The sequence below is a fragment of the Anoplopoma fimbria genome, chromosome 2 (genome assembly GCF_027596085.1).
Source record: "Anoplopoma fimbria isolate UVic2021 breed Golden Eagle Sablefish chromosome 2, Afim_UVic_2022, whole genome shotgun sequence".
Classification (NCBI taxonomy): Eukaryota; Metazoa; Chordata; class Actinopteri; order Perciformes; family Anoplopomatidae; genus Anoplopoma; species Anoplopoma fimbria.
In genome coordinates, this window is record NC_072450.1 from 14,586,446 (window position 1) to 14,614,086 (window position 27,641).

The window sequence follows — 27,641 nt, forward strand, 5'->3', positions numbered from 1 at the left end:
GGGGGGAAAGCCTCTTAGTTTGGTTTATTGGTTGCCTTTGCTCGAAAACCCTGAAGGCAAAACAGCTCAGGTATGTTTATGATGAGGGGGAAAGTGAGAAACGTTTAGATTATGGTATAAGGCGTCCAAGTTTTCAAAGTACTATAATTATATAATAATAACCTCATCGTCTCTCGACTTAAGACAAGTTTCAGTTCTGGATAGATTGACTGAAGGTGTGAGTGTGTATGGGGGAGTTCTAGTCTTGGTGTGGGGCTCTGCATGTATATATACATAATTGATACAACTTAATGAGAGGGATGATCTGTAGACAAAATCTGTCCCTTGCTCTCTCTTTCTTCTTGTTTCTAACCCTCCATCATTCTTTACTTCTGTCCTCTCTCCTCCACCCCTCACACCTACGATCTAGGGGAGTCACGGAGCATGAACTCCACTGACCTCTGCAGGAGAATACTGCCTATGAAATTATGAGCGCTTCCACGTCAGGAACCCCAAATATGGAGGTGAAGGTGGTCTCCCAGGAGATGGCATTGCTTAGCAACATACTTGCAGCCTACACCTTCATTGCAGGTAGGTCCAATCAGTCACATTGCCATGACATTTGTGTGATCCCACTGTTGGCTCAATAAGAGCTAGGGAACAATACAACCCAAAAAAAGCATGAGGCAGATAGAAAACAGGTGAGCAGGCTCAGGTGGGGAGATCAGGAGAGGAAGAAAACTCAACAGTGGAGACTAGTGGACAGGTGAGGGATGACAGTCTGAAACAACATGGATATGCAAGAGCAGAGAAAAGTTTTCATGTTTTGTTTTTTTATCTTCTTCCCTTAGACCAACCGGAGAGGACGGCCTTGGTATTTCTGGCCGGTGTCTGTGTCGGCCTTCTTGTCACACTCTGTGCCATCGTCTTCAAGATACACTGTCGAGCAGACTGTCACTATGGCAACAGTAAGCAACCTCACCATCGCCATAGGAACAGGCATCATCACCGTCGCCATCACAGCTGTCCCCACCATCAGCCCATTGACGGTAATCCAGACAACACTGCTGTTGTTGCCTCTGGAGGGACCGGGCCGGCTGGGGACAGCGAAACAGAGGAGTGGGATGACACGTCTGACCTGTCGTCACGGAGACGCAGACGCTTTGAGAGAGCTCTTCTGCACGCCACCATGTTCACATCAGCTGAGGGTATCTCCCACACAGACACACAAATATATGGCATAAGTATGAAGAGTCATGTCAGTTTATCTCGTGGAGTGTACAAGAAGAACAGGGGATACATTGAATTAAAAAAGAGATGATGGCCTCAGTTAATCTGGATGATCCGCACAGTCTTGAAACATGTTTAGTAGCACATTATTTCATGATTAAATGCACTCAATGAAATACACAAATACAGTGATGGAAAGTAACTTTTCATTTTCTCAACTACTATACATAAGCACAATTTCAAGGTACCTGTACTTTACTTGATTTTACTACTTTATGCTTCTACTTCTCTACAATTTATCTTGTACTTGCACTGTCTTCCACTACATTTAATTGGCCGATACAGTTACTTTGAACATCAAGCTTTTATCGCACCACCTCAAACAGCTAAAGATCCAAATTCTTAGATCAGTTCTTCCACCACTGGTCAGTTATAATGAGTGTCCACATTGACTGTTCGGAGTTAGGTTAGAAAACAGAAGACAAGCAGAGACAAACATTGCAGAACAGTTAAAATTGTGACGTGTAGACAAAACATGTTTAAAGCTTTGCGTGAAAATGTTTTATACAGGTATTTAAAAGATTAAATTGACTCATTGGGAGAGGAAGTTTTAAAGAATGAATTTTCATTTCAGTGTTTGTAATTTTACTTAATAATGTCTCAATGCACATTTATACACATGCACTTACTCACAGCCTGTGTTTCTCACTGTTGTCACGCATGCTCATACCTTAAAATAGAATGTCTTCTCAACAGTGATGTGAAATTTTAATGGTTATGTGAATGGATAGTGTATGGATGTGCTTTAATCCCTTGTGTGTGTGTGTGTGTGTGTGTGTGTGTGTGTGTGTGTGTGTGTGTGTGTGTGTGTGTGTGTGTGTGTGTGTGTGTGTGTGTGTGTGTGTGTGTGTGTGTGTGTGTGTGTGTGTCTGTGTGTGTGTGTGTGTGTATATGTGTGTGTGGGTGTGTGTCGTCAGAGCTGGACCGGGCCCAGAGGTTGGAGGAGCGGGAACGGATTCTCCGAGAGATCTGGATGAACGGACAACCAGACATCAGTACAGTCACTCAAAGCCTCAACAGATATTACTGACGGACAATCAAACAGGCAGATAGTCAGAGGGACAAGAAGATAGACAGGAGAGCAGATGGATAAAAGGTTTTTGAAAAGTAAACAAACGCAAAAAAAAAAACACAGGATGAAATGAACATAAATCATCAGATCGTGAGCGCTGTCTCCACGGCACCAAAGAAACTCTAACAGATCAAACTATTAGTGACAGTACTTTCAGGAGCAGTCCCCTCCATTCTGTAAACAACAAGGAAAACATATGAGTTGTGATGGCTCAGTCCTCCACTACAGGATGACACTGAAGTGTTTGGAAGAAGAATGTCCTTCTGCTATGAGAAACGAACAAGAAAGCTTAAAGACACACAGCAGCCCTTCAGAGCAAACACTGTGATGTGTAACTGCTGTTGGTGAAAACTGCACAAGGGATTTTATAACTTTTAACATTTTTAACAGGTGCTTTTTGAGAATTATGGACAGAAAAAAATATAAAGCTGTTCATGAGTGTGTGGGTTCAAATATCAGTGATAACAATTTGGGTGTGAATTGGAAATACAATTAAAGGTGCTCAATAAAGAATTCAGAGTATTTCTATTGCCTCTACACGGCTCTCAACATTGCGACAACTGATCTGGCATCTACCATCTAGAGGTGCTAACGGTGAAACAGTGCTAACAGTGTTTACCTGAAACACAGAGAAGCTTGGATTACACTACACACAAGAGGAGAGCACCTTCATTATCTGCTCAGGTAGACATCTAGACATTCTCTACTATAAATTTGAATTGCAAATAGTTGTTTGCTGCTATATTAGTGCTCTGAATTTTGAATTTGGCACCTTTAAAGACAATAGAAGATACAGGAGAATGCAAGAGACGATGCTCAATGCCAAGATCATTTACATATACTGGTGCTTTTACTGCTGTTATTCTGCCTCCCCAGGTAAAGAGAATACTTATGGGAAGAACACTTAATAGCTGTGGTGGTTGATAAAGTATGCAGGTATAACCTGACAAGTCTGTGACTTGCATGTCGGCTGGAGGCTTATCAGGTACAGGTGTTGTTGGACAAGGACACAGGAGAGCAGGCCATCGTGTCTGAGAGGGTCATGCTGCCACTCTTTCTTTGGATCACTTGATAATGAGCTGAAAAAAAGTACAAACTTTCATCCCAGGAATTTATGGAAGTGGTTTTCTGTACATATTATTGAGTAAAGTCCCGTATTAAAATGAAATATCGTGGCTCACATTTCTTCCACAGTTCTGAAAATGTCTTTGGGAATGTTTTACATGTGTGTCATCCGCTTTAAGGAGACATTATGGACTGTGGTGGGAGCCCAGAAGAGACGATTTTTCCAGGGAATGATCTTGTTGAAAGCATTGAAATGAATATTAAATCTTACCAATGGTAACCTGAGCAAATAACAAGGTGTGTAGTGAAGGTCAGAGGTGTACAATACCAACACAATGCAGATGCTCTTACCAAGTCATGGTTATAGTGCTCACTTTCACACACACAAATATGCCAAGTCTGGGGTAATGGACAAACCTGTGTTAACTCTATCATTTATATTCTGTGAGAATGATCATTCATTGGAGTCAGACTCCCCCTAGTGTCCATAATGTGCCCCTCCACTCAAAGCTCAGTATTTAAATTGAGCTCGTAAAGCCAAATGGTAGATGCCTAATAGAAAATAGCAAAGTCAATATAGGAGGGGGAAATGAAAAGATGAAAAAAGACAACTTTCAATCAGATAATTAGAATTCAAATGAATAGATGAATAAGTGAATACTAAAGAAAAGCAATCATGTCAAGTTGTACTAATATTTGTGGAGACTCAGTAGCATATATGATTTAATGCATATGGCTCTTCCGACTCAGTCATTAATCATTACTCCAAATAAATCAATAGATGCGCCACCATTATTTACATTGTAGTCAGAAACTATTCCTCATGTAAAATAAGTAGAAACTCAGCACTGTTGCTTTATTTTTTTAATCTATGAACTCCCACGTTCCCCTTCATAAATCAGTTTGGTCACGTTAATCTTCAGGGTTTGGAGTACTTCAACACAGTTGGGATTGTGGACAAATTGATTAAGATTCATGAAAAAGCTATGTTTGCTTTGATGCAGAATGTCTAATATGGAGTTTTATTTTAGGTCCTAAATCGAGTTTCAAGTACATCAAATTCATACTTGTGAGCATCTTAATAAAACATGTTTCCTATAACTTTAATTAAGGGAGTTATGTCATATTTTACTGCTCTGTACCTATGTAGGACATATAGGTACAAGGCGTGGCTAAAACAATATAGACCAGAATATCCATGATGACTTCACTAAGACACTAAATACAAACCACATGTGGTGTAAGATATGAGCATGTGAAGGTATGACCGATCTGATTATGTTAAATAAATGTAAACAATTTGCTCCATCCTCCCTACACCACCAGTGCTATCTCTTTAACGGGACGGGCGGTGACGTTGGGACGGGGACACGGAGCAGAGAGAGCAGGCTGCTGCAGCTGGACCGGAACGACACCGACCGTCTGCAGGCTGACCCACTGTCATCACCGGCAACCTGAGAGTCCCGGTTCTCAGTCCGACATGAGAGACTACTCAGCGACTCCGAGCCACGGAGGCGCCTGCATGCCGTGCTGCCAAGTTTGCGTCTTCGCCTTTACCGCATTTCTCATCGTTGCAGAGAGGACGGCGCGTGAGTCTAACCTGGGACATGCACACACACACACACACACACACACACACACACACACACACACACACACACACACACACACACACACACATTACACGCCCTGCGCAGAATGATCAAAACCGAGTGCAGCATCATTTATAGTGTGTTGGTTGATTGTGATTTGGGGGCATTTGCCCTCGAGCATCCCTGTTGTGTTTTATTTGACTTTATTGGCGTGCGCGTGCATGTGTGTGCGTGCCTTTTGGGCCACAGCGTAAGGATGTGTAGTGTGAGGGCTGGGATGCTCTCATTTTGTGGATGAGTCAGGGAATTTGGGATGTCACATAGGCGTTTTTACTGTAAAACTCAGACTAGAATAATCTAACATACAGAGTTGGTTTGTTTCCCCTCCAGCCTGTCTCTGGCTGATGCATAATGCATGGAGGCTGCAGTCAGCACCAGTGCGCCTCTCCTATTTTTGCACGCTGCATGTTATGAAATTCTAGCCTATGCAGCAAAACTGCAGACTCATGCCAGAGTTTTCCGGAGTTAATCTATTATATAGCGTTGCCATTTTCAGTTTTCTACATTTCACCTCAATAAAATCAAAGCGGGGCCATGTTGTCATATTTCAGCGCCCTTTTTTTTGGAGGTGCATGAATGGACAAGGGGATGGGCGTACCCCATGATGGGGCCTAGTCTGCCCGGACAGCCCGCCCGTTTGGCATCTGAAACGGTTCAGATTACTTGTTTTTGAGGGAGGCAGTCAGGGCTGCAGGGCTCAGCCAGGCCAGTGTGATGTGGAGAGGAGTCTGTGCGTGGGGAGAAGAGGGGATAGGATACAGTCTCTTGTCAATATACCTTGGATGGGATGCAGGATAGAGGTCATGTAAAAACGAGAGTGCAGTCACAAAATACAAAAAGCTCTATGTTCTGACAGACTGATGAAATGTTGGGCTGCTGTAAACAGCCACTTACGTTGCATGCTAAACACTGCACTTGCATGCTAAACACTGCAACGTAAGTGGCATTATACAAAACAATGCCAGTCCTACACACACTTGGTTCTAGGTGTAAATAATAATAAGTTACAATAAAACAGGTATGATATGAGATAAGAGAATATGACTCTCATCTGTTTTATTGTTCTGCAATTATATGTGCAGGTGAAGTTTTCCCATAAAAATGCACTTTTTGTTTCCAGCCTGATCAGAATAGATCTAGGCATATATTTGTGTTTTTTGACAGAGTGTACATATGTGTTTCCTCCTCTCTCTCTCTCTCCCCAGTGATCTATTGCTTTGTGTACTATCTGTGGATGGGACACAATTACTGCTATGCCCACCTTGCTGGTTTCACTGCACTGTTCCTGCTGCCAGGTGAGATAAGGACAACAACAACAAAAACAACAGCAGCTAGTCAATCTATGTTTACAACAGAAATAGTGGGGGTCCTCAATAACAGAGACAGATAGAATATCAAGAAATGTTAGATTCTGCCTACCAATATGTTATGTCATTGATCTTTGACCGTAGAAGTAATAGACCAGACAGTGTTGCAGGATGAATGGAGAGATGGTGATAGATAGATGGATGGATGGATGGTTGGATGAATTGATGACAGATAGATATTTTATTTATATTTTTTTCTTCTATGTTTCAAAGGTTGGGGTCCTCAGTGGCTCAGTTATCTGTGGTACCTGTCAGATGGACGCATCCGCATGAAGTCTCTCACCTGGACACACATACTGCACCTGGGTATCTTCAAAAGGTAGCCCTACCTCGTGCATCTGTGTGTATGTGTGTGTGTGTGTGTGTGTGTGTGTGTGTGTGTGTGTGTGTGTGTGTGTGTGTGTGTGTGTGTGTGTGTAAAGGAACAATAATGCTTACTTAAAATCTCATTGAACAAGGACAGCTTTGAGTGATAGTCAGACTAACTGAACAGTTGTCTATGTTTGATTATGATGGTCATGATGATAATGATGTATATACTGATGTGTATGGGGTCATTTCTTCCTCTCTCTGTTTCTTTCTCCCTCATCCATCTCTGGCCTCCACAGGCTGTGGGAGTGCATGTGTCTGCCGGACGAGGATGTGTACTGTGAGATCATGCAGCAGGCGGATGCGTCTGCCTTACGTCTGTTTGAGGCCTTGGTGGTCACCCTCCCTCAGACGCTGCTGCAGACCTATGTGCTCATCTGCACTGATATAGGAATCAAATCTCCAGGTACGGAGACCCTGAATAGGACATTTAGAACGCATGTGTGCAAGGGTGATGAGGTCTTCAATAGCATGTATAATTTTGTTTGTATGCTAGTGAAAGTATGTACAGTGTGTTTTTCTACATTTTTCAATTAAGGGACACTCAAACAGATGAGCAGTAAACTGTGGGCCAATAGACTATAGCTGCAGACAACTCCATGAGAGACCGTCATAACATAATGATAACAAAATCAATTAAAGCAGGTGTCGTTTGTATTTTTATTTATAAAATAATAATGTGAACACAATGTGAAAGGGGTTGCTTCAGCTTTACAGAGTTTATAGAGAGCTAATTGTTCACTCTCACTTCTTGAATATTGTCCCTTGGTAGACCTCACACACAAACAAAAAGTTAATGACTAGTTAATGAACATAGTGCCAGATATTTCCCTCAGGAGTTGATAGAGACCAAAACAGAGCTGAAACACTTATATTTGTCAGTTGACCAGAAACATGGCTCCTAATGAATGCTGATGTTAGGGCTCGGTGATATGGAGACAAGCAAATAATACAATATTTTTGACCCAACACTTCAATATCAGTATTGGGACAATATTGTAGGGTCGACCATTGGTGCTTTCACAAAATATTTACACAATGAGACTTTTGATAAATAAATGGATATAATCACTAGGTGGGTAAAGGCAAATAAAAGAACAGTTAGGTAAGATCAGAAAAACAGATTACTTAACTGTTATGCAGCCTTTTAAAACCATGAAAAGACAAAAATGATGTAATATTAGATATCCAAAATCTAATACGATATCTAGTTTCATATCATGATATTGATATGACATTGATAGTTTGCCAGCCCTAATGTTGATTTGTGAATTCATTAAGTGAGATGCTGTTTGCTTACGCATAATAATTATAATTTGTCAGATGTTTTGTTTTCAGATTGTTCTGTTGCCTGCAAGTGGCCCAAAGTAAATTGTTCAGTTTTAAATACAACCAATTTCTCTACCGTCTAATTCCAGTGTTTGTGTACAGCAGACTTGTATCTGATGTACAGTATAGCATTACAATGTACTAAAGTATTCATATTACTCCTCCTCTCCGCCTCTTTCCTCCCTCCTCGCCCCTCCAGCCTCGGTGTGCTTTGTGGTGTGTTTGTTATCTCTGGCCTGGGCCTTGGTCCTCTACGCCAGAGCCTGTTTACTCATCAGACCAGGACACCTACAGATGACCCCCGCTGCCATTCTCTGTCGACTTCTGTGGAGGGTGGGCATATTTATACAACCTTCCAACAGCCAATATGCACATACGCACTCAATGAATATGGGTGGCATATTTATATTTATTTGTGTTTGGCTTTGTTTGTGTGACAGCCATATTTTCTCTGTCTGCAGGTCAGTATGTTGGGATCCAGATTTGCTGTTCTCATGCTCTTCACACGCATCTTCAAACAGTGGGTCCTGGGAGTCATTGGTAAGTCTGGATGACTATTCCTAGTACCCATGCCCTTTTTTATTTTTTTTATCTGTCAATTATTTAATATTCTGCTTGGTACGGATGTGAGTGTTGAGGTTTTTTTCAGAAAAAGACATTAAACTATTGTTGGGTGAGTCTTGGTGAGGACATCCTGTTGTGGTTCACCTCCTCTGCTCAGGTTGTCTGTCTTAGTGTGTTTATATATTGGTAGTTTAATATTTTATTGGTGGTGTGTGTGTGTATGTCAGGTGTGCACTGGCTGGGTACAACTTTCTGGATGGTGTCACAGCAGACCGACATCATACGTTCAACAAGTCGGTGGAGACTCTTCAACTTCATTCTGGGAGCCATTCACATCTTCTTTTTCCTCAATGTGAAGTACGGTCAATCCAGATACCGCATGGCTGGGTTCTACCTGGTATGTGTTTGTGGTCTGTTCACACAACATTTAAAATCTAAAAGAAAACATTGTAGTGGATAAATCAACAAATTATGATTTAACATTAAAACATATACTTTGAATTTCATTGGAGACAAATTAATCTGCAAATTATTTTAATTGTGGAAAATGTAAATTTGAGAAACTATGAGTCACTTTACAGCCATGAGTTCATTTATGAGCCAATTCAAGCACTGAAAACTAAATAAAAAACAAAAGAGTTCACCATATCGCTTATCTGAGATGCTGATAATGTACCAGTTGAATCTAAGTAGTCTCAAACACAATAGCTAAATAACAGTAAGATAAACTAAATAAAAAACTACCAAAATTAAAAGTTAAATGTGATGTGGAAAAATGTAACCACCTTCCTCTTTTTACGGTTCATTCTTCTTTAGGCCATGTTCTTGGAGAACGCTTTTCTTCTTCTGGCCTCCTCATGGTTGTTTACGATGGTGTCCTGGGACACTGTGGGAATCCCAGCTGCAGTCTTCTGTAGCTTCCTCATTGGTGAGACACACAAATACACTTTATACTTTACTTTATACAGACTAGAAATCGACAGACATGCTAGCAGCTCTGCAAGGCTGTACACAGCTACACTTTGAGCTAAGTGCTAATGTGGGCATCTTAACATGCTCATACTGATGATGGTAACATGCTGATGTTAAAGCTATGGTTGCTGATGTATTTAAGACATTTTTTGTTATGTTTGTTGAAATTCTCTTTACATTCTGACAGGAATCAATAAATCGGATACTCTGGCCAAAAAAAAAAAGAAAATGATCATGTATGTGTGTCTGTGTCTGTAGCAGGACTGTAACAAACCCATCTGATGCTAAATGGTTTAAAACTATTATGTTCTTCCTCCGTTTAAAGACCTCCTTGTTTTTTATTTACTTGTCTCTCTCTCTCTCTCCAGGAGTGATAGCGTTGGTTCTGTACTATCGTTTCCTCCACCCTAAATCCTTTGAGATTTTCCAGAGTATTCGCCATAGGGGGATAAGTGGTGCCTGCACGGAGCGTGGATCTACACTGTCACTGGATGAGAAAGTAACACCCACTTTCCATCGCCATGCGACACTGTCCGGTTTGTTAAAGATCTGTCTGTCTATCTATCTATCCGTCTGTCTGTTTGTCTGTCTGTCTGTCTGTCTGTCCTTCTATTTATCATAAATACTATGGTTGTCAATCTGATCAGGAGGTGGGACACTCATGGATCTCCCTATCCAATGGGAGGGATGGAAACATCACCACTGGCTGCTGATTCGCTTGGCCATGAAGACGGGGGATGTAACAAAGATCTGGTCGTCGTATGGCGAGGGGGGACTGGCCGGACTGATGGGTCTGTCTGAAGAAGTTTGCACCCCTGATGAACATCACTTTCCTCGGGTTTGTTGCGTTCTTGTTGTTGAATGTCCTGCTTAGAAGAGCTATTGTTTTAGTAGTGAGACCTCCTGCAACTTGATCTTTTAAAAAAGTATGGGCTGCATTTCTATTAGTGTCAGAGAAGACATTGAATGTCTACTTCCTAAACCTGTCCTTCCTTGCATGCAGCTTAAATTGTGATGTTATTATATTTAAAAGGGTTTCTTATTCTTATTTCGTGCTGTGATTTGTCAGGGTCCACTTATTCAGCAGCAGGTTCCCCAGATCTCACTACCAGCTCCTGAACCAGCTCCACCACAGGTGACCCAGGCTCCACAGGCAAGATCTTTATATGAACTAGGACTCCAGTAGATGTATACTTGAAGCCACTATGTGTAGGATTTAAAAATGGAGACAGATCAGCTAAAAGCAACACAAAGACTGCACACATTTTCACCTTGTTTAGCACATTTTTCTACAAACAAAAAACGTCTTGCCATAAGACTAATTTGAAAAGACGTTATTATGATCATTTAAGTTTCAGTTTGTCCGTCTGCAGTCTGAGGCTAAGCTGTCTGTCTCGTCCCCAGGTGAGAGAGGTGGTCCAGCCACCAAAGCCAGCTCCCTCCACTGTTGTAGCCAGGCCAGTGAGAAGAGCTCCACCCACAACAATCCAGGATATAAGAAGTTTTCCAGAGATCTTCCCGGTCCAGGAGGTCATTCTTGAAGAGAGCGCAGAAGAATTGTCCAGCGCCCAACCATCAGAAAAAGGTTGGATTCTGAATAAACACTGAACCCTCAGACACAGAAATGGTTTGTTACAATGTTAATACGAGACATTGTGTGTCCTTAAATGCTGACTGATGTATTGCAGACCAGATAACACTATATTCATTATGACCTGAGCCACACAGCATCTCCCACTTTTATCCATGAAGTGAGCATTTTGATGAGGTGCTTCATTTACTGTTGACCTTTGACTTGGCTTTGTTTGAACACCCAGAGAGAGCAACAGCTTGTGGTATCTATGATTATATTAAGTTTAAACCTTAAATTTGTTGGCAAACATTTACCTATTTAAAATTCCAGCATATATGGAGCAACACTAGCATTCATTTAAAGAATATAAGTCCAATAGTCACACTCTTTTCATTAATGTTCACCGTCAGGTCTTAAACTGCGTAATTTTTTTTAGTAGTCGCAATCCATTATTAATATAAAAATATTAATGGTATGCGCTTTAAGTTCAGTAATTTCAGTTACTGTAAATTCAGTTACTTGTTAATTACTAATTCAGTAATTAAAAAGCATTGTGAAAAACGTGTTGCTGTTGCACAAAGGTGTTTCATGAATTAATCTTAACTATGACATTTTAATACAAGTGGCATAGATGTTTATATATTCAATATTTGCTAAAGGAAACTGATTGTAGATTTGTGGTAAGCATTCAAGCAAAAGTAATGTTTGCCCTTAAATGTTATATTACAAATCCTTTGTAGTCATAGTACCTCAAGGATGTTATAATTTATAGGAGATGTGTTCTGTCTAAATTACACTTTACCTCTTTATTTCATTTTCAAAGGTGATGATGAGTTTCAGAGTGCAGCTTTTGGCTCACCAACACTTTCATCTCCACGGCAACTAAGCAGCCTCCACCACATCGATAGCAACGCTGTGTCCCTGAGCGAAGCCTCGTCCTCCGTAGTTTCCCTGGACATCAAGACTCCCGCCTGGTCACCTGAACGGCGTTCCTCTCTCCTTCTTGGCTCCCCGGAGAAAAAACCCTCGCTCCCTGGAGAGTCCAGTACTACGCTCTACTTCAGTGCGGATGCAAACTCTCCCTCCAGTGGGAGCTATCTTGGCTGGGGCTCCGAGTTGTCGCCAATCTCCACCTACAGAAGTCCCTACCGGATCAGAGAGGCTCGTTTTATCACATCCACCCCACGCCTGGAGCCTCGCGCCAGGCCAGAAAGTCCAGGTCCGTCCCCTATTGTTATCATTCCTGCCACCCCTGGTACAACACCAGGCGCCACTCCAGGTGGGACCCCTGGTACGTCGACCTCTGCTGCTTCTACGCCTGGAGCTTCAACACCTGCTGCTTCAACTCCTGGAGCTTCAACACCTGCTGCTTCAACTCCTGGAGCTTCAACACCTGCTGCTTCAACTCCTGGTGCTTCTACTCCTGGTGCTTCAACTCCTGGTGCTTCTACTCCTGTTGCTTCTACTCCTGTTGCTTCAACTCCTGGTGCTTCTACTCCTGTTGCTTCTACTCCTGGTACTCCAATCATTCCACTCACTCCAGTCATCTCCCACGCTCGCAAACAGATGGTCCAGTTTGTGGACAGTAGAGAAAGGATGGTATAAGAAGGATGGGGGGTACAGGGGAAGAACAACTGGGTGGGCAGTGATGTCGTTTTTAGTTTAGCAGTTAAGGATTTACATGAATCAATGCATTAACTAATTTGGGGAAGGCGGGGTGGGAGTGATAATTGGCTTTTTCAGTTCAGTCAATTTGAATCAGTCACGGAAGGATACATAATGTAAATTATTATTTTAGTTTTTCCCTAACATGCAGATACAAAGGTTAAATATGCAGAAAATTAGGAAGCATGGGTAGCACACTTGTTATCCACTGCGGGGACATTGGCTCAATCCTTAATGATTTCTGACCTTGCTGTACATTTTCATCAACACATTTATTATTGATTATGGTTAGAAAGCCAGAGATGGACCAGGTCCTTGTTGCAGCACAACCAACTCCTGGTCTTTTGGAGTGCCTGCAGGGAGGAGGGTGTGACAGTATTAAAATCCTTTCATGCTACTTTGAAAAGGGCGAAAGGGAAGCATCTGGCAAATTTGTGCGTGTGAGGCGAGGCACGTGGTTGTCTGCTTCCTGCGGAGGCCACCAGAGTTAGGAGTGACAAACATGTACATACAGAACCAGGGAATCAATCAGTCCAAATTAGGGGATAGGGGGATTTTTTTTCCGTTCTTTAAAACCATTTGATGAAAAAAAACACAATATACTATACATCAATATTTACAGAACATTGCATCTTGGTTACTCATCAAAAGAAAACACAGTTACAAATTCACAGGTGCTAATGAATCTTGGGCAACACATACCCTTACACGACTAACCACAGAAAACCTAATGCAGTTAAGGCTTATTCAGGCAGAGACTACCTCTGGGGAAATTGTGGAATTATGAGCTGTGATTAAATCGCAAAGTGTTAACAATCATGTGAATCAAGGCAAAGAATTTTCAAAATGAACCGGGAAATTAAACCAGTTTACAAACACCAAACTCACTCTCTTGTAACGCCACTCGCCAATGCCAGTCGTATTGTTTTTTATATATTGGGGAGTCTGATACAAAAAACAATGATTTGTTATGAAATATTTAAATAATGTAAACTTGATGCAAATACAAGAATCCCTTCAAAGGCATTGATGTTATTAGGCTTGCGGAGGCTTATTGTTCTTTTTTTACAAAAACATCCCATCCAGCTTTCACATTACATTACATTAAATTTCAAACATTACTGACAAAAAGAAACAGATCTCCTATTTACACTCTCTAAAATAGTCAAATCTGTTAGATGTCGTCTATATTCAAGAAAACTATCACATAAGCAAATGAAAAAAGCAAAGGTTGCAGGGATTATCATTTTATAAATTATATGCTCTTCTTTCTTTTTGATAATTATAACTGCAATAATAATAGTGGGCACTTTAAAGCAGAAAAAGTGCAGCTAAAGTAGCATGATAATCTGTAGACTATTCTATGAATATAACATGAGAATACGTCAAGAAGGATCAGATGATGATTCTATTGCTACATGCATTTCATTTAATTTGTCTGATTTTATTTGCACACTTTTTGTCTATTTTAATAATAAGATATTTGATATCTAAACATATGTTTTATGTGTTTCTTATAACTTATAACTGTATAACTAATGTATAACTAATGTCTAAATAAGCAACAATATTTCCATAATTTTAGACAATTACCCCATTTGGCCCTTTCCAAGAAATTGCAAATAAAGGACTAAATTAAACTGGGAATTTTAGTGACGCAGAATAGATAAAATAAAACAAACAGAGAAATTGTGCAGGACATAACCGAGTGTGTGTTTTTGTCTCTAACAGAACAAATGTAAGTTTGAACTAAATCACATTTAGTTTCTTATTTTATTATTGATGAAAGAAGGGAAGTGTACAAATGATGATGAGATACAATGTGTGATATAAGAGAATGAATAGCAGTTAATGTGAGTTGCTGCAACAGACCTCTATGTGCTGGGATGGAAGTTCACTACCCATGTTTATCCTGACTAAGCATTACATTTAAAAGCTTGTCGTGATCTAGATTTGTGTGTTTCCAAAAGTGATTGTTAAATTTGGCATTGTTGTCTGCTACTCTAATCATTAGCATTTAGCATTTTTTTAGATTGTTGGCGTCCATTTACTCATTTTGGTTTTATTGAAGAAGCAGGCTGTTGTCGGCAAAGTTAAACATGCACTTGTAAAATACAATGTCATCAATTGTGCATAAGTTTTGCCTGAATCCGGCTGCTCTTCAACTAAATTGGTAATATTGAGGTCCATTTTACTTCCTGTAGAGGAAAATGTTACAATTCATTTTTGTGTTAAACAAGAAACAACTTACTCAGATGCAGACAATCCGTCTCAGTAAACATAAAGAGTGAATCTAACCTAATCTAATCTTTGGACATAGCCTTAAATTCATAGTTAATAACTCAAATGGTATTCTCTTGTAAAACCTGCCATACTCACAAATATGCTTTGTCCTTCCGCCTATTCTTTAGTTGAACCTCCTACCTCAGGAAAACTGTATTTCCAAGTGACAAAACTGATTTTATTATCTTTTTATGTTGCAGTGAGACTATTTAATTGCTTACTTTATGACTGAAAACACTTTTGTTTAACTTTATAAAACATTTTTCATAATGTAGCTACCAGAAAAAGGGAAACAATAATAGAAATGTTGCATAAATCCTTGGTGTAATGTGCTGCTTTGAGTTTGGTCAATGCCCGTATTATGAAATGTTAAGAATATTATTTATCTCATTATGTGAAGTCTGATTGTAATCATAGAATTAACAATACCAGTCTTCCATGTATATTTGTCTATACTTTCTTGTTTTACTTTCTTATTTTACTTTATATCTGAAACTAGCAGTTAAATGTTTGCTGATAAAACATGCGCCACACTTTGAGAACATAAATTGTGGTTTATGGAACAAAGTACAGAGAAAACATGCTCTATCAAACTGTGTCAAACTGTTATCCACATACCTGCTGATAGATAAAGTCAAGAGTCACTGCATGTTACTCGCTCATCCAGAGAATTGTATCTATTCCTTCAGAGAAAGAAAACTCACTGTAACTACACACACACACACACACTACAATAGTAAACACACATGCTAGAATGTATGTGAACGCAAAAGCAATCAGCCAGCTAATGAAATGTATATTAGTGCACCGATTAAAAAATATCTACGCACACGCTTTAGACTGCAAACGATGCCTTGGCTTGATCATCATGAATCAGCGCTTTGCCTCGTAGACAGACAGTTTCAGCTGCCATGCTTGTCTTAATAGGTGTGTGCTGCTTTACATTAGAACAATATGCTTTGCTTTGTGTAGCTGATGTGTATGATAATCTTCACTTGTGTTTCTACTTTGTCTCATTAAGTTTTTTATATTTACTTTTCTTTATCTGGTCACATTTAGTGTAATGGAATGTGTGAACAGCTACGGTGCAGTATGTCAAGGTTTTGTGCGGAAGTTTCACATGTGGAATTGTTTAGAGACTTAGAGATTGTTTTTATTGAGATACAGAAATGAGTTTTGCTGATTGAGTGTGAACGTCACTTAGTCACTGGAGGGCCTCCATTTATCAACGAGCATCACCATGTCTCTGCAAGGATTTCAACGGAGCAACTGTGGTTGGTGATAGTGAGTCAATTACTGTGCTATTGATGTGACAAAATAAAATCATTAGTCATGATGAAAGCTCAGAGTGCTATGTTGTATTGTATTGATCATCCTTGATTCATTTACAGTCAGTGATCTTTTAACAGTTGTGAGCTCTAGACAAATGGAAATGCATAATAACAGTGTAAATGATCCAGTAATACATACATTGTAAATTGAGTATATTCACAGAACAATGGCTAGTTCACCATTTAAATGAACATAATGTTGTTTCCATTATCACAGGGCTGGATGGGGGTTCTGGGGCATTAACAACTATTCCTCCCACTCTTTTGTAAGTTGTGTCAAGTATTGCTTGCTCACTAAGTGGCCACACATTTGTTGCACATAAATTATAATAGAATATTTGCAGCATGTCAGCATAATATTAGCTGGTAATAATGAAGGTCTTATCCTTGAACCAAGATAATGTAATAAAACCGATATCAACTTAATGCGAATACTATTGTAGTTTATATTGTGCTTTAATTAAATCAATCAAATACAATTTTATTCATTCCTGGAAGAAAACATTTATCTCATCAGCTCACCCACACAGGGCAACAAATACACTGACAATAGGAAGAACAAAAAAACAAAACAAAAACAGTGTTAATCACAAACTAAAAATAGTTCTATATACATATACAAAAGAAGGGTTTTATACAAAGTAAAGAAGACAGACAACAGAGTAATGTTGTGTATATTGCAATATTACCAAGCAGGGATGTTATAAATGCCACACAGTCAGTTTCATTAAGTTAAATAACATCCATCCATCTTCCGTAACCGCTTATCCAGTTAAGGGTCGCGGGAAGTTAAATAACAGTATAATTGAATTGAAAAAATAATGTGATATTGGTTATTTCGCCTGGTTAAAATAGAGAGTGTTGTTGGTCCCTCATTCTTTACTTTAAAGGAGGATCTGCTCTTATGCAACTTTCTTGCTATAACAATGATTCAAGTTTGTGTGCTGTTCTTACAGTATTTTTCCCTTCACATCATTTTGAAAGTCAGATGACAGACAAAGAAAAGGAAGAGAAAGCTGCCGAACAATCAGCAAGTTATTTGTGGTCAGTGATCCACAGTGCGATACAGCTTGAGCACCAAAAAAACCCCTGTTGTCACCATCAATGACAAATCACAAGTTATTTCTAAAACAAAAAGTCATAGATAAACGTAATGTTGTTAAATACCACCATACCCATAAATTGCTGCCATGCATTATGAAAAAAAGGTCCTCAGCATTATGCCTCATGTCATGATCTCTTCTCATTACTCGTTCAACTTTATGTCTGGACACATTATTAGAACACCCTTTTAGCAAATATCTTAATCAGATAAATAACAAATGACCTCATGGCTTTAGTTGAGTCATTTTAGAGACATTATAGTGCAGAAACAAATGTGAACTTTTAACTGACAATTACAAACTATTCATAACTAGAATGTGATGTTGACCCTTTCTAGCTAATTTTAAGTTATCAGTGATATTTCGTAGAACTGTAGTGAAATATGAAGATTCCTCAGCTTCCATTTCAATGTTGTCATTACTAAACAGGCCTGCTAGGCTCAGACCCAGTGATCTGATGAGTCCCATAAGCCTACTGTTATCATTTATCATTGGAAATCAAATGGACCAGTCAGAAGTGGGGTTGTCCTGATCATGCTATTTTGCTCCTGTTCTGACAAAAGTATTTGCTAAAACTTAATCTGATCCGGCATTTATTTAATTATAACTTTTTTTCAAATGGTTGTGTTTCAATTTTCCTATAAAGCATAATTGTTAGAAACTGTACTGGGGATTTGCCGTCTCATCCTTCCATGACAGTTGCACACGAATTTTGATCCCTGCGTTTACAATAACATTTAATTCATACAATTTTGATTGCAGCACTTTCACTTGAGCATGATTGTTGTGGCACACTCAGTGCCTTCTTTCCTGAATGATAAGAGTGAGAACAAGAGACTTTAATATGAATAAAATACACCTTTATGTGAAACGTAAATTTCAATGATAAAAAAAAAGAACTTGAAATGATAATTGAAAAATATAGTTTACCATGATAGTGGTAATGGGGAGGAAATAAATAATAAAAAAAATACATATATAGGTTGTAGGATTTTCATACAAAATAAATATCAAAACATTTTGTTTTCCATAGATCTCACAGATTGTATTTGAGCATTGAGTGGTGACAGTGGTCAGAGAGGGTGAGTTTCAGCACCACCTAGCGGTCACAGTGAAGTAGTGCAGATATACTGCACCACACTCTCCCGACGTTAAGTGTGTTTTTACCGGTTAAATCTAGATTCAGATGATTAATTTAAGAAAACGTTTGCGATTCTTAAAAATCATGACACCTACAGTCTGGATGTAAAAAAAAAAAAAAAAAAAAAAAAAAAAAAAAAAAAAGGAAGAGTGAGGTGGGGGTTTGGGGTTGGTGTCGCTGCAGGTCACATGAACGCAGCTCATGTGACCTGACCCACGTGGTGCGATGAATACATAAAGAAGAGGCTCGTATCCCAATCACAGTTTGTTGAAGGGAAACCTGGAGCTGAAGATTTGAAGTTCACACATTACAGCTGGCAAACGAGCTACAGGTAAATGATTTCTTGTCTTTGCTTTGTCCTCAGGTCGTCTGCCAGATGTTGTGTAAGTTAAGGATTGTTTACACGGAGAGTGAGCAGAAAACAGCTGACGGCGTCTGAGCTACATGTGTTTCCTTTTACTTCATCTAGTAGACACATTTGATACAAAAAGAAAACCTGTTAAAGTCAGTTTGTTTTCATAGCTCAAATAGTGGTTGTTCGTTTTAGGCTTCATGGTCAGATGTGGTATGAAACATGTGAAGGCGGGTGGGGCTGTTCTGTCCAAACACTGAGATTATGTCCTTAATTAATGATGAGGACACATTCAAAGGACACATTCAAATGTTGAGTTCAATCCGATTATAGGCAGAAGCTCTTATTAAAGAAAGAAAATAATTTAAAACCTGAGTATGAAACCCAATACTGCTACAACATGGAAATGGAAAGTGAAACTAGGTTTTGTGTGAGAAGTGGAGGCAGCCATTCTGTCCTCTGCCTTCATGAGACATCATATAGGAGCTGAGACTTGTTTACACAGTTATAAACATGTCGGTGACACAGCAGAGGATCACAACAGGGGGATGAAGTAAAGCTCAATAACTATATCTTCATTGCCCCCCCCCCCCCTTTGTGACTGCAGGCCCTCTGCATTGTGACAAGGAATAAGGAAATGAGTCGTTTCTATCAGTACACTAATAGACTACAAACAAACCAGGTGTGTGTGTGTATTGTGTTACTTGTTACATGTTTAAGACATTCTGTACTGGGACAGCAGCTTCACATTTGATCAGGTTCTTTGTCCTGTAAACACAGAAATCAATTTTATAAGAGAAGGATCATTGCAGAACAACGCATTGTTCCACCTACAGTACAGTATTTTTTTTTCTTCCCTTCTATACTGATCAGAATGTACCTTTTGAAAAACAACATGATAATATACAAATAAGGTAAAGTAGCTAGCTGAACTCAATTTTCCATCTGAACTCAAACCAATGTTGTAGGTGGAGAGGAACTTGTTGTCTCTGTGGCTTTGGCACTGACTCACCTGTTCCTTTCTTGATTGTAAATCTCCCACATGAGGGGGAAACTTGTTCCCTCCCCCTTCACCTTTTAATGATCCCTTGGTTAGCATCAAGTCATTAAGCTTAAAGCGAGGCTGGTTTTGTTTCAGAGAATTTAACATTTTTGAGATGCAAGAGCACTGCCAAAGAAAGGCCACACTGCTTCCACTGTGACTCAAATTAATGTAGCCGTTGTGAGTCATGCTATGATAACTGTGTTGAAAGTAATGGACATGAGTGATGTGTCAGCAGACTGAAGGTTCACTTCCCCCAAATCACATCCAAATCATTGTTTCAGCTACAAGGCAGTTTCTTTACAAGTGTGGTTGAACCACTTCTCTAAAAACTGAACAAATAAACTTGTCTTGTCATTTAAATTTCTTCTTGTGGCCTAAATGTGAATTTGTTGGTCTGGGTGTCCAAATGTTTCACTCAGTTAGTAGCTTGCACAACATGGAGATGGTTCAAAGCGATGTAAATAATACATAAGCTTTTTACAGCACATGCAGTAGAATAAAGTCTCTCTACAGCAGACCTGTACACACAACCTAGTCGATGAAAATACACTTCTAATGCCCAGCCAATTTAGCCACTACTGTACATTTTTCATGCTTTACATTGGATTATGTAATGCAAGAAAAATGGTCAATTGCTTTTGGTATTGAAGAAAGATTGGTACTCACAATAAGTTTAAAGAAAGCAAGATAAGTGTTGATGTCATTCTCTAAAGTGGAATTTTCTGGTCTTGCTTCCTCTTGTGTACTTTTTTCCTCATGATACTTCACTCAGTCATGTGACATCAAACCAGTTTCTTGGAATTGCTATTTTCTCTGTCCCTCACTCTCTCAGACACACCTGATGTGTTTTCATTAGATTCCCTTCTGCTTTCTCTGGAAAAACTGATTTACGGATTACTAACAAGACAGGCCCTTGTTTAGAGAAAATCTGTGTGGCAGTGAGCCAATGTTTGCACTGACTGTGTAGAAGTCTATTGAGCTCTTACACACGCCCATGTAAAGTTGTGTTTGTCAACAGACTGATTCAAAATCAGTGTTGGCTAATCTTGCTTCGAACATAATCTGGTAAAAAAGAAACAAATGTCTAAATGTAAAAAGTAAGTTAAAGTTTCCTGTCTTTTTTGGGGTAAAAAGCTTTTTTTAAATTATTTTTTTCATTCAGCTCTATTGGCTAACAACGCTTTTATTTTTTAATTTTTTTTATTTTTAAAGGTTGAAGCTGCATGTTTGTTCATCCGATCAAGTTTAATAAGAAGCACAGTGTCTGCACTGGTATTGATTTTGCTGGACTTGGAGCATCCGGCTTATACTGAGCACAATCCATGCCTCTATTTAATAGGCTACATTATGATATCTAATATCAAATGCTCTTGTCTGCAGCTGATATCAGCACTTACCGGTGCATTTCACCTCTGATAAAGTGGTCTCGTGTGTACCATTCTAGGGCAAACTAAGGTTTTATCTAAAAACTGAAAGAGCGCATTCATTTGCATTTGTTGGTGGTGTTTTCTGCAGCATGGGGAACTATAAGGATTATTCTTATTATTCTTTGTTCTTTTTAAGTGGGAACTGAAACCCAGTGCATCTAGTATTCTAAAGTCATGTAGATATAACTCGCATTGATTTCAATCACATGACTTCTTATATGCTTGTGTGCGGCCTGCTTATGCAGCATGTTTAACCACTTCGGATCTCTATGAAGCGCATGACTGAGGATGCTCTCTATGTAGGCTGTGCAAACATGTTCCACTTGTAGGTGCAACCGCAGTCTCAACGTCTACTCAACTGTGAATGTTTTTTTCCTTTTATCAGCTGAGTTTCACGGCTCAAGTTACAGAAGTGTATGCAAGTGTGTTCAAGGACTTCATTGCATGGTCTCAGGCTTGTATTTATTTACAGGTGGAATACTTTCTTCACATAAAAGTGAAACTGCTCAATTTATTTATTATAAATCTACTGATGTAGCCTCTCTCACTTTTGTTTTGTGTTTTCAATAAGATTTGCTCATTTGAGGTTAAGTAGCACATGTTTTTCTAGTAATTTTTATTTAAGCCTTTGTTATCTTTTCAGCCTTCACCGCTTAAAGTGAATGGTGCAACACAGCGATTCAGAGCATTGGTATAGCAGTAAACAACAATTTGCTATGTAAAGACTTAATTGAATAATGTCTACCTGAGCAGCTAATGAAACTGCCCTTCCTCTTAGTGTTTTGTAATCCTTGCTGTCTATGCTTTAGTCCATATTCGTGCTTGTCAGTGCTCTGCACTGCACTCATGCGGCAGCGGCGCGCAAGCTTGTGCTCACCCTGTGGTTTCCCCGTCCGGTAAACACTATTAGCTCTGTCAGCACTTTTGCTCTAGTTTGAGCTGTTGGCGCTTTTAGCACCTTTAGCTGCAGGCAGCCGGCTCAGCTGTATATAGTATATATATAGCATGAATATAATATAGGAAAAATCCAAATACGTTTAGGGTTATATCATCATGGTAAGAGGTTAGTGATGGAATCAGAATTTATGCAATGTAATCAGAACAACGATAAACTTGTCTCCTTGATTTTGTATTTTTCAGGCAAAATGTGGCATTCAGCCTTTCTGTTGTTGGCTGCCAGCTTGTCGGTGAGCCTGGCCAGACCCCACCTCAAACCACTGTCCAGTGAGATGGTCAACTACATCAATAAGGTCAACACTACTTGGAAGGTGAGTTGTTTTTTTATTGTTGTTGTTTTTTTTCAGTATGGAAGTAGTTCTGTTTGAGTAAATCGCCCTCCTCTCTCGCAGGCTGGTCACAACTTCCATAATGTCGACTACAGTTATGTGAAGAAACTCTGCGGTACGTTGCTGAAGGGACCTAAGCTGCCAATCATGTGAGTCTTAATCAAGAAACACAGGAGTTGAACTTTAGATTAGTATTCCATTATGCTTGCATATCATTGAGAGGGAGTACTTGCTATGCTGTACATCCCCTAATTATATATCCACCGTGTACATTTGTATGTACAAACACAAGCATTAGTTTCAGTGTCATGGACCAAAACCTTGCACCCAACCTGCCTACAACAAAATGGGCAACCCATCAAGTCGGCCTAGACTGCATTGGTAAGCTGTAATGGCGTACAGTAATACTTGACTCCGTAACGCTGTTTTCCTCTGCAGGGTTCAGTTTGCTGGAGACCTGAAGCTGCCTGAAAGCTTTGACTCCAGAGAGCAGTGGCCCAACTGTCCCACTCTGAAGGAGATCAGAGACCAGGGCTCCTGTGGATCCTGCTGGGTGAGATAAAAACTTAGTGCTCAAAAGATGTGGCCACATTTAACTGGGCTTGAGGATTTCATATTTTTGTTTATTTTTGTGTACAAGAGAGTTTTGGAAATGTTGAAGTTCCCTCTCATCTGCATGGCAAATTACCTCTTTCACAGCCAGTGGCAGTTGCACAGCATTTATGGTAGTGGCTGTATGGTAGTGGCTGTAGCATTTATGGTAGTTTTAATGATTTAATGCATTCCCTCAAAGAGCAGCCCTACTCTGACTCTGGTTGGCTGGTACCTGTTGCCTCCTTTGCAGAATTTGAGTTAATTTGTGATGAACAAGACAGTGGAATGTCGGGAGGGTGTTGATGTTTTCATCAGAATGGCAGCCGTATTGTACATTGCTGTCATTTATATTTAGAATGCCCTGATATATGGGAGAGACATTTTTTAATTGTTGCTATGCACATTGCCTAGATAAATGGCATGAACTTCCAGATCCGAATGTTGATATGTCGACTGATTAAACAAGACAAAACAAAAAAAATTGAAATGGCACTTAATATCAAAAAAGTTGCCAACCCTTCATCTAAGGAATTTTGTATATGATTTATGAATTTTGATTGTGGTTAGTAATGTGTTGAGGTGTAACACCTACGCAAAAATGTGGCATTCAGTTTTTCCATATCATTTGCACTGTATACAGCCCAAAATCATTAACATGCTTTGAAGGGCTTGGCAATCTGAATGACAAACATGACTTCCTTTCCTTAAACCCTCAATAATTCAGATAACAAAAATAACTTCCCTCAAACTGTGTAAATGTGTCTGTGTCATGTCTTGGTTTTTCTGCCCACAGGCATTTGGCGCTGCAGAGGCCATCTCTGACCGAGTGTGTATCCACAGCAACGCCAAGGTCAGCGTGGAGATCTCCTCAGAGGACCTGCTGACCTGCTGCGAGAGCTGTGGCATGGGGTGAGAGGCAGTAATGTGTTAAAAGTTTCACTCCTTTTTTTTGTTTTTGTCTTCAAATGTCCACAGTAATTGATTTTTTTTTCTCTATTTAGATGTAATGGTGGCTACCCTTCAGCTGCCTGGAACTTCTGGACCAATGAGGGTCTGGTCTCTGGTGGTCTCTATGACTCCCACATTGGTGAGTTTTTTTGTGTGTGAGAGACTCCCGCAAGTGGTTTTGTGTGCATGTGTGGCGTGTACAATTCTGATCTTTGTGTCTTACTCTTTGTGCATACAGGTTGTCGGCCCTACACCATCCCCCCCTGTGAACACCATGTGAACGGCAGCAGACCCTCCTGCTCTGGGGAGGGTGGAGATACACCCGAGTGCATCTCCCAGTGCGAACCTGGATACACACCCAGCTACAAAGTGGACAAGCACTTTGGTAAGAATTTTCTATAATATGTTTTGTTGTAATGCTTGGATGTTATTCAATGTGACTCCGTTGATGAATACAGTATGAAAAACAAAATGGTCATTATTTGAATATTAAACAGAATCAGTTTATTATCTTTAAATATGTAAGATCATAGTGCATACATACAAACATGTTTTTGTAAAGTTAATCTAATTAGAAATTCTGGTAACTGATTAAATCTTGAATCAATAGTGATGGATTAATAAAGTTTTGACTAACATGTATACATTTAAACAGAATTACACATACATCGTATTTATTAGATATTATTTATTAGATAAAGACTAACTGTTTATCACTGTATCCAGTCATGTCCCATTTATCACTCTTGTATGTCCTACAAGCAGTATGTTTATGTCCAAAGGAGCCCAACCCTAATCTTGAGGAATACAGCTGTGTTTACACACACACACACACACACACACACACACACACACACACACACACACACACACACACACACACACACACACACACACACACACACACACACACACACACTCCCTGCATGTTCCTAACTGAAAAGTGTGTTGCAGGTAAATCGTCTTACAGCGTGCTGTCAGATGAGAAGGAGATTCAGAGTGAGATAATGAAGAATGGCCCAGTAGAGGGAGCCTTTACCGTCTATGAAGACTTTGTGCTCTACAAGTCTGGTAAGAACACGTGCACCATTAACAGAATACTGAGTGCTTGTACACTTGCAACCTGCTGAGAACAGGTTAAACGCTGATTGCAGAGTTTGCTAAACTATTCTTTGAAATTATGTTTCTGACTTTCTCTCGCACACTTGAACTGTAACTCATGCATCCTCTCTAATGAGTTCCTTGCCTCCTTATTTATTTTTCTCATTTCCAGGTGTGTATCAGCATGTGTCTGGTTCCGCGGTTGGTGGCCACGCCATCAAGATCCTGGGCTGGGGAGAGGAGGGTGGTGTTCCCTACTGGCTCTGTGCCAACTCCTGGAACACTGACTGGGGTGATAACGGTGAGCAGAGATGCATATTTTACTTAATTTAACTAACATTCATACACCGATGTCAGTTTATTAACAGTAGCCCTCCTATTTATATGTCTGAATAGAATATTCAGAGTCCCTTCAGTATTATACAGTCGGGCGGCTGTAGCTCAGTGGGTGAGCGGTGTGATTCCAGCTCCTACTGTCAGCATGTCGAAGTATCTTTGAGTGAGACACTGAACACTAAATTCCTCCCTGGATGCTTTACAGCTGCTAACTTATCTTAAATGCTAAGGATGGGTGAAATGCAGATATAACATTTCATGTATATACCGATATGTTTATGACAATTCTAATAAAGTTTACATTTTATTAAACCAACAGCAGCATCAACTGAACATATTGTTGAATCAACACCTGACACACAAACTGTTCATATCCATCCAAAACTTGGATACCCAAGTACATTGTAGCTGATACTTTTTATTGCATAGTGGTGTTGCTATGTTTAAAATATATCATATTAATACTTTTGTGCATTAGGTTAAAATATGTAAAGTTCCTTGTACTCAATATACCTCGCAGATGTTCTTTATGAGTCACAAATGAACATACCATATGTTCTCAAACATAAATATTTCCATATTTGATACATTAAAAAATAACAATTGCTAATGTTGTGTCAAATCTATAATTTTTTCTAATTTGGGTAAACCGCTCTCTGGTCTGACTTTGGTTTTCAGGATTCTTTAAGTTCCTGAGAGGATCGGATCACTGTGGTATGGAGTCTGAGATTGTGGCGGGGATTCCCAAATAAATTCTAAGGTAAGACAACAAAATGATGTAAGGGCAATATTAAGTATTGACCTCAAACAAACCGTTGTTTACTGTGTGCCTAACAGAGTATAACACTACCATTCTCCTGCAACCTTCCTAGTGTAATGTCATAAACCTGAATGGAATGCATGGCTTTGTATTTGTGCACATGCCTCATAGATGTAGCCGTACCACCCGAGTAGACCCCATTTCAAGTCTAAAGTGCGCGTGTAGCTTAAGGTCTGTGGCTTACTGACACTGTTTTCTCTCTTGCAGGTTCTGAGCTGTGGTGTCATGACATAATCACCAGAGAGCGACACACTCAAAAGGCCTGCTCTCGAACTCTTAACAGCTTTTTTTTTTTTTTTTTTTGAAATGATCACCTTGCACACATTGCATGTGGTTTTCTTTTGACAACAGACAGAAAAAAACCTCAAGAGCTACCTTCACCTCATTTATTAGCAGATAGAGTACGGGCCTGACAACAAATCAGAATTGTGTTATTGAATATGTTTTACGTGAATGAGCTGTTGCAAGGGCTTATTCCTTCACCTCCTAAAGCAATGTCAATCAAGGTTGCACAGGACAAAAATGTTTCTAAAAACGTGTAGGTACTTTCCTTCAAATCACCTGATATTTATCAGGTGATTTGAAGGATACTGTCCCTGATGTAGAACTGTATTTGTCCCTATGTCGTCACATTTTCTGCACTGGCAGAGAGGGTCTTAGAGCAACACAGCCCATGATTGAGATAACACAGAGACTGTTTGAATGTTTATAATTTTTAATGATCACAGCTTTCATATTGTTCATGTTAGGATTAACCCATTGTGATTGGTGCCTGTAAGTGTTTTAAAACTTTGAGTAATGGATGAGAAATAAAACTTTTTTTTAAAAAAATGTATATGGTTGAAATGGGATGTTTTTAATTGTCTGCCTGTATCGATCCAAATATTGGCACATAACTGTTGTGCCCTGAATTAAATAAAACAATTTGGTTCCAAATATTGTGTTGTTACTCATGAATACAGATGATGGTATTTTAA

The 27,641-nt window shown here is 39.5% G+C and overlaps 3 protein-coding genes across 4 annotated transcripts; all 3 read left to right on the forward strand.

Annotated features, from left to right (window-relative positions):
• The first annotated feature begins 467 nt into the window (after positions 1-467).
• On the forward strand, positions 468-2,299 carry eva1a (eva-1 homolog A (C. elegans)). Its single transcript, XM_054621046.1, has 3 exons — positions 468-570; positions 831-1,187; positions 2,187-2,299. Exons 1-3 carry the CDS (start codon positions 468-470, stop codon positions 2,297-2,299), a joined length of 573 nt encoding a protein of 190 aa, XP_054477021.1.
• Positions 2,300-4,886: 2,587 nt separating this feature from the next.
• Positions 4,887-12,837, forward strand: xkr5b (XK related 5b). Its single transcript, XM_054621021.1, has 13 exons — positions 4,887-4,995; positions 6,264-6,353; positions 6,639-6,744; positions 7,034-7,200; positions 8,323-8,456; positions 8,585-8,663; positions 8,915-9,084; positions 9,504-9,615; positions 10,028-10,195; positions 10,307-10,497; positions 10,729-10,812; positions 11,064-11,244; positions 12,056-12,837. The coding sequence occupies exons 1-13, from the start codon at positions 4,887-4,889 to the stop codon at positions 12,835-12,837; spliced, it is 2,373 nt and encodes a 790-aa protein (XP_054476996.1).
• A 6,111-nt stretch (positions 12,838-18,948) lies between these two features.
• On the forward strand, positions 18,949-27,600 carry ctsba (cathepsin Ba). Of its 2 annotated transcripts, XM_054608697.1 has the most exons (12): positions 18,949-19,086; positions 19,715-19,789; positions 22,720-22,847; positions 22,929-23,014; positions 23,304-23,418; positions 24,253-24,368; positions 24,461-24,546; positions 24,646-24,792; positions 25,362-25,478; positions 25,681-25,809; positions 26,523-26,604; positions 26,872-27,600. In XM_054608697.1, the coding sequence occupies exons 3-11, from the start codon at positions 22,725-22,727 to the stop codon at positions 26,594-26,596; spliced, it is 993 nt and encodes a 330-aa protein (XP_054464672.1). In that variant the 5' UTR covers positions 18,949-19,086; positions 19,715-19,789; positions 22,720-22,724; the 3' UTR covers positions 26,597-26,604; positions 26,872-27,600. The 2 variants fall into 2 exon arrangements, with proteins under 2 accessions (XP_054464672.1, XP_054464664.1); XM_054608689.1 differs by lacking the exon at positions 19,715-19,789 and having other exon boundaries at positions 18,950-19,086.
• The last annotated feature ends 41 nt before the right edge of the window (positions 27,601-27,641 follow it).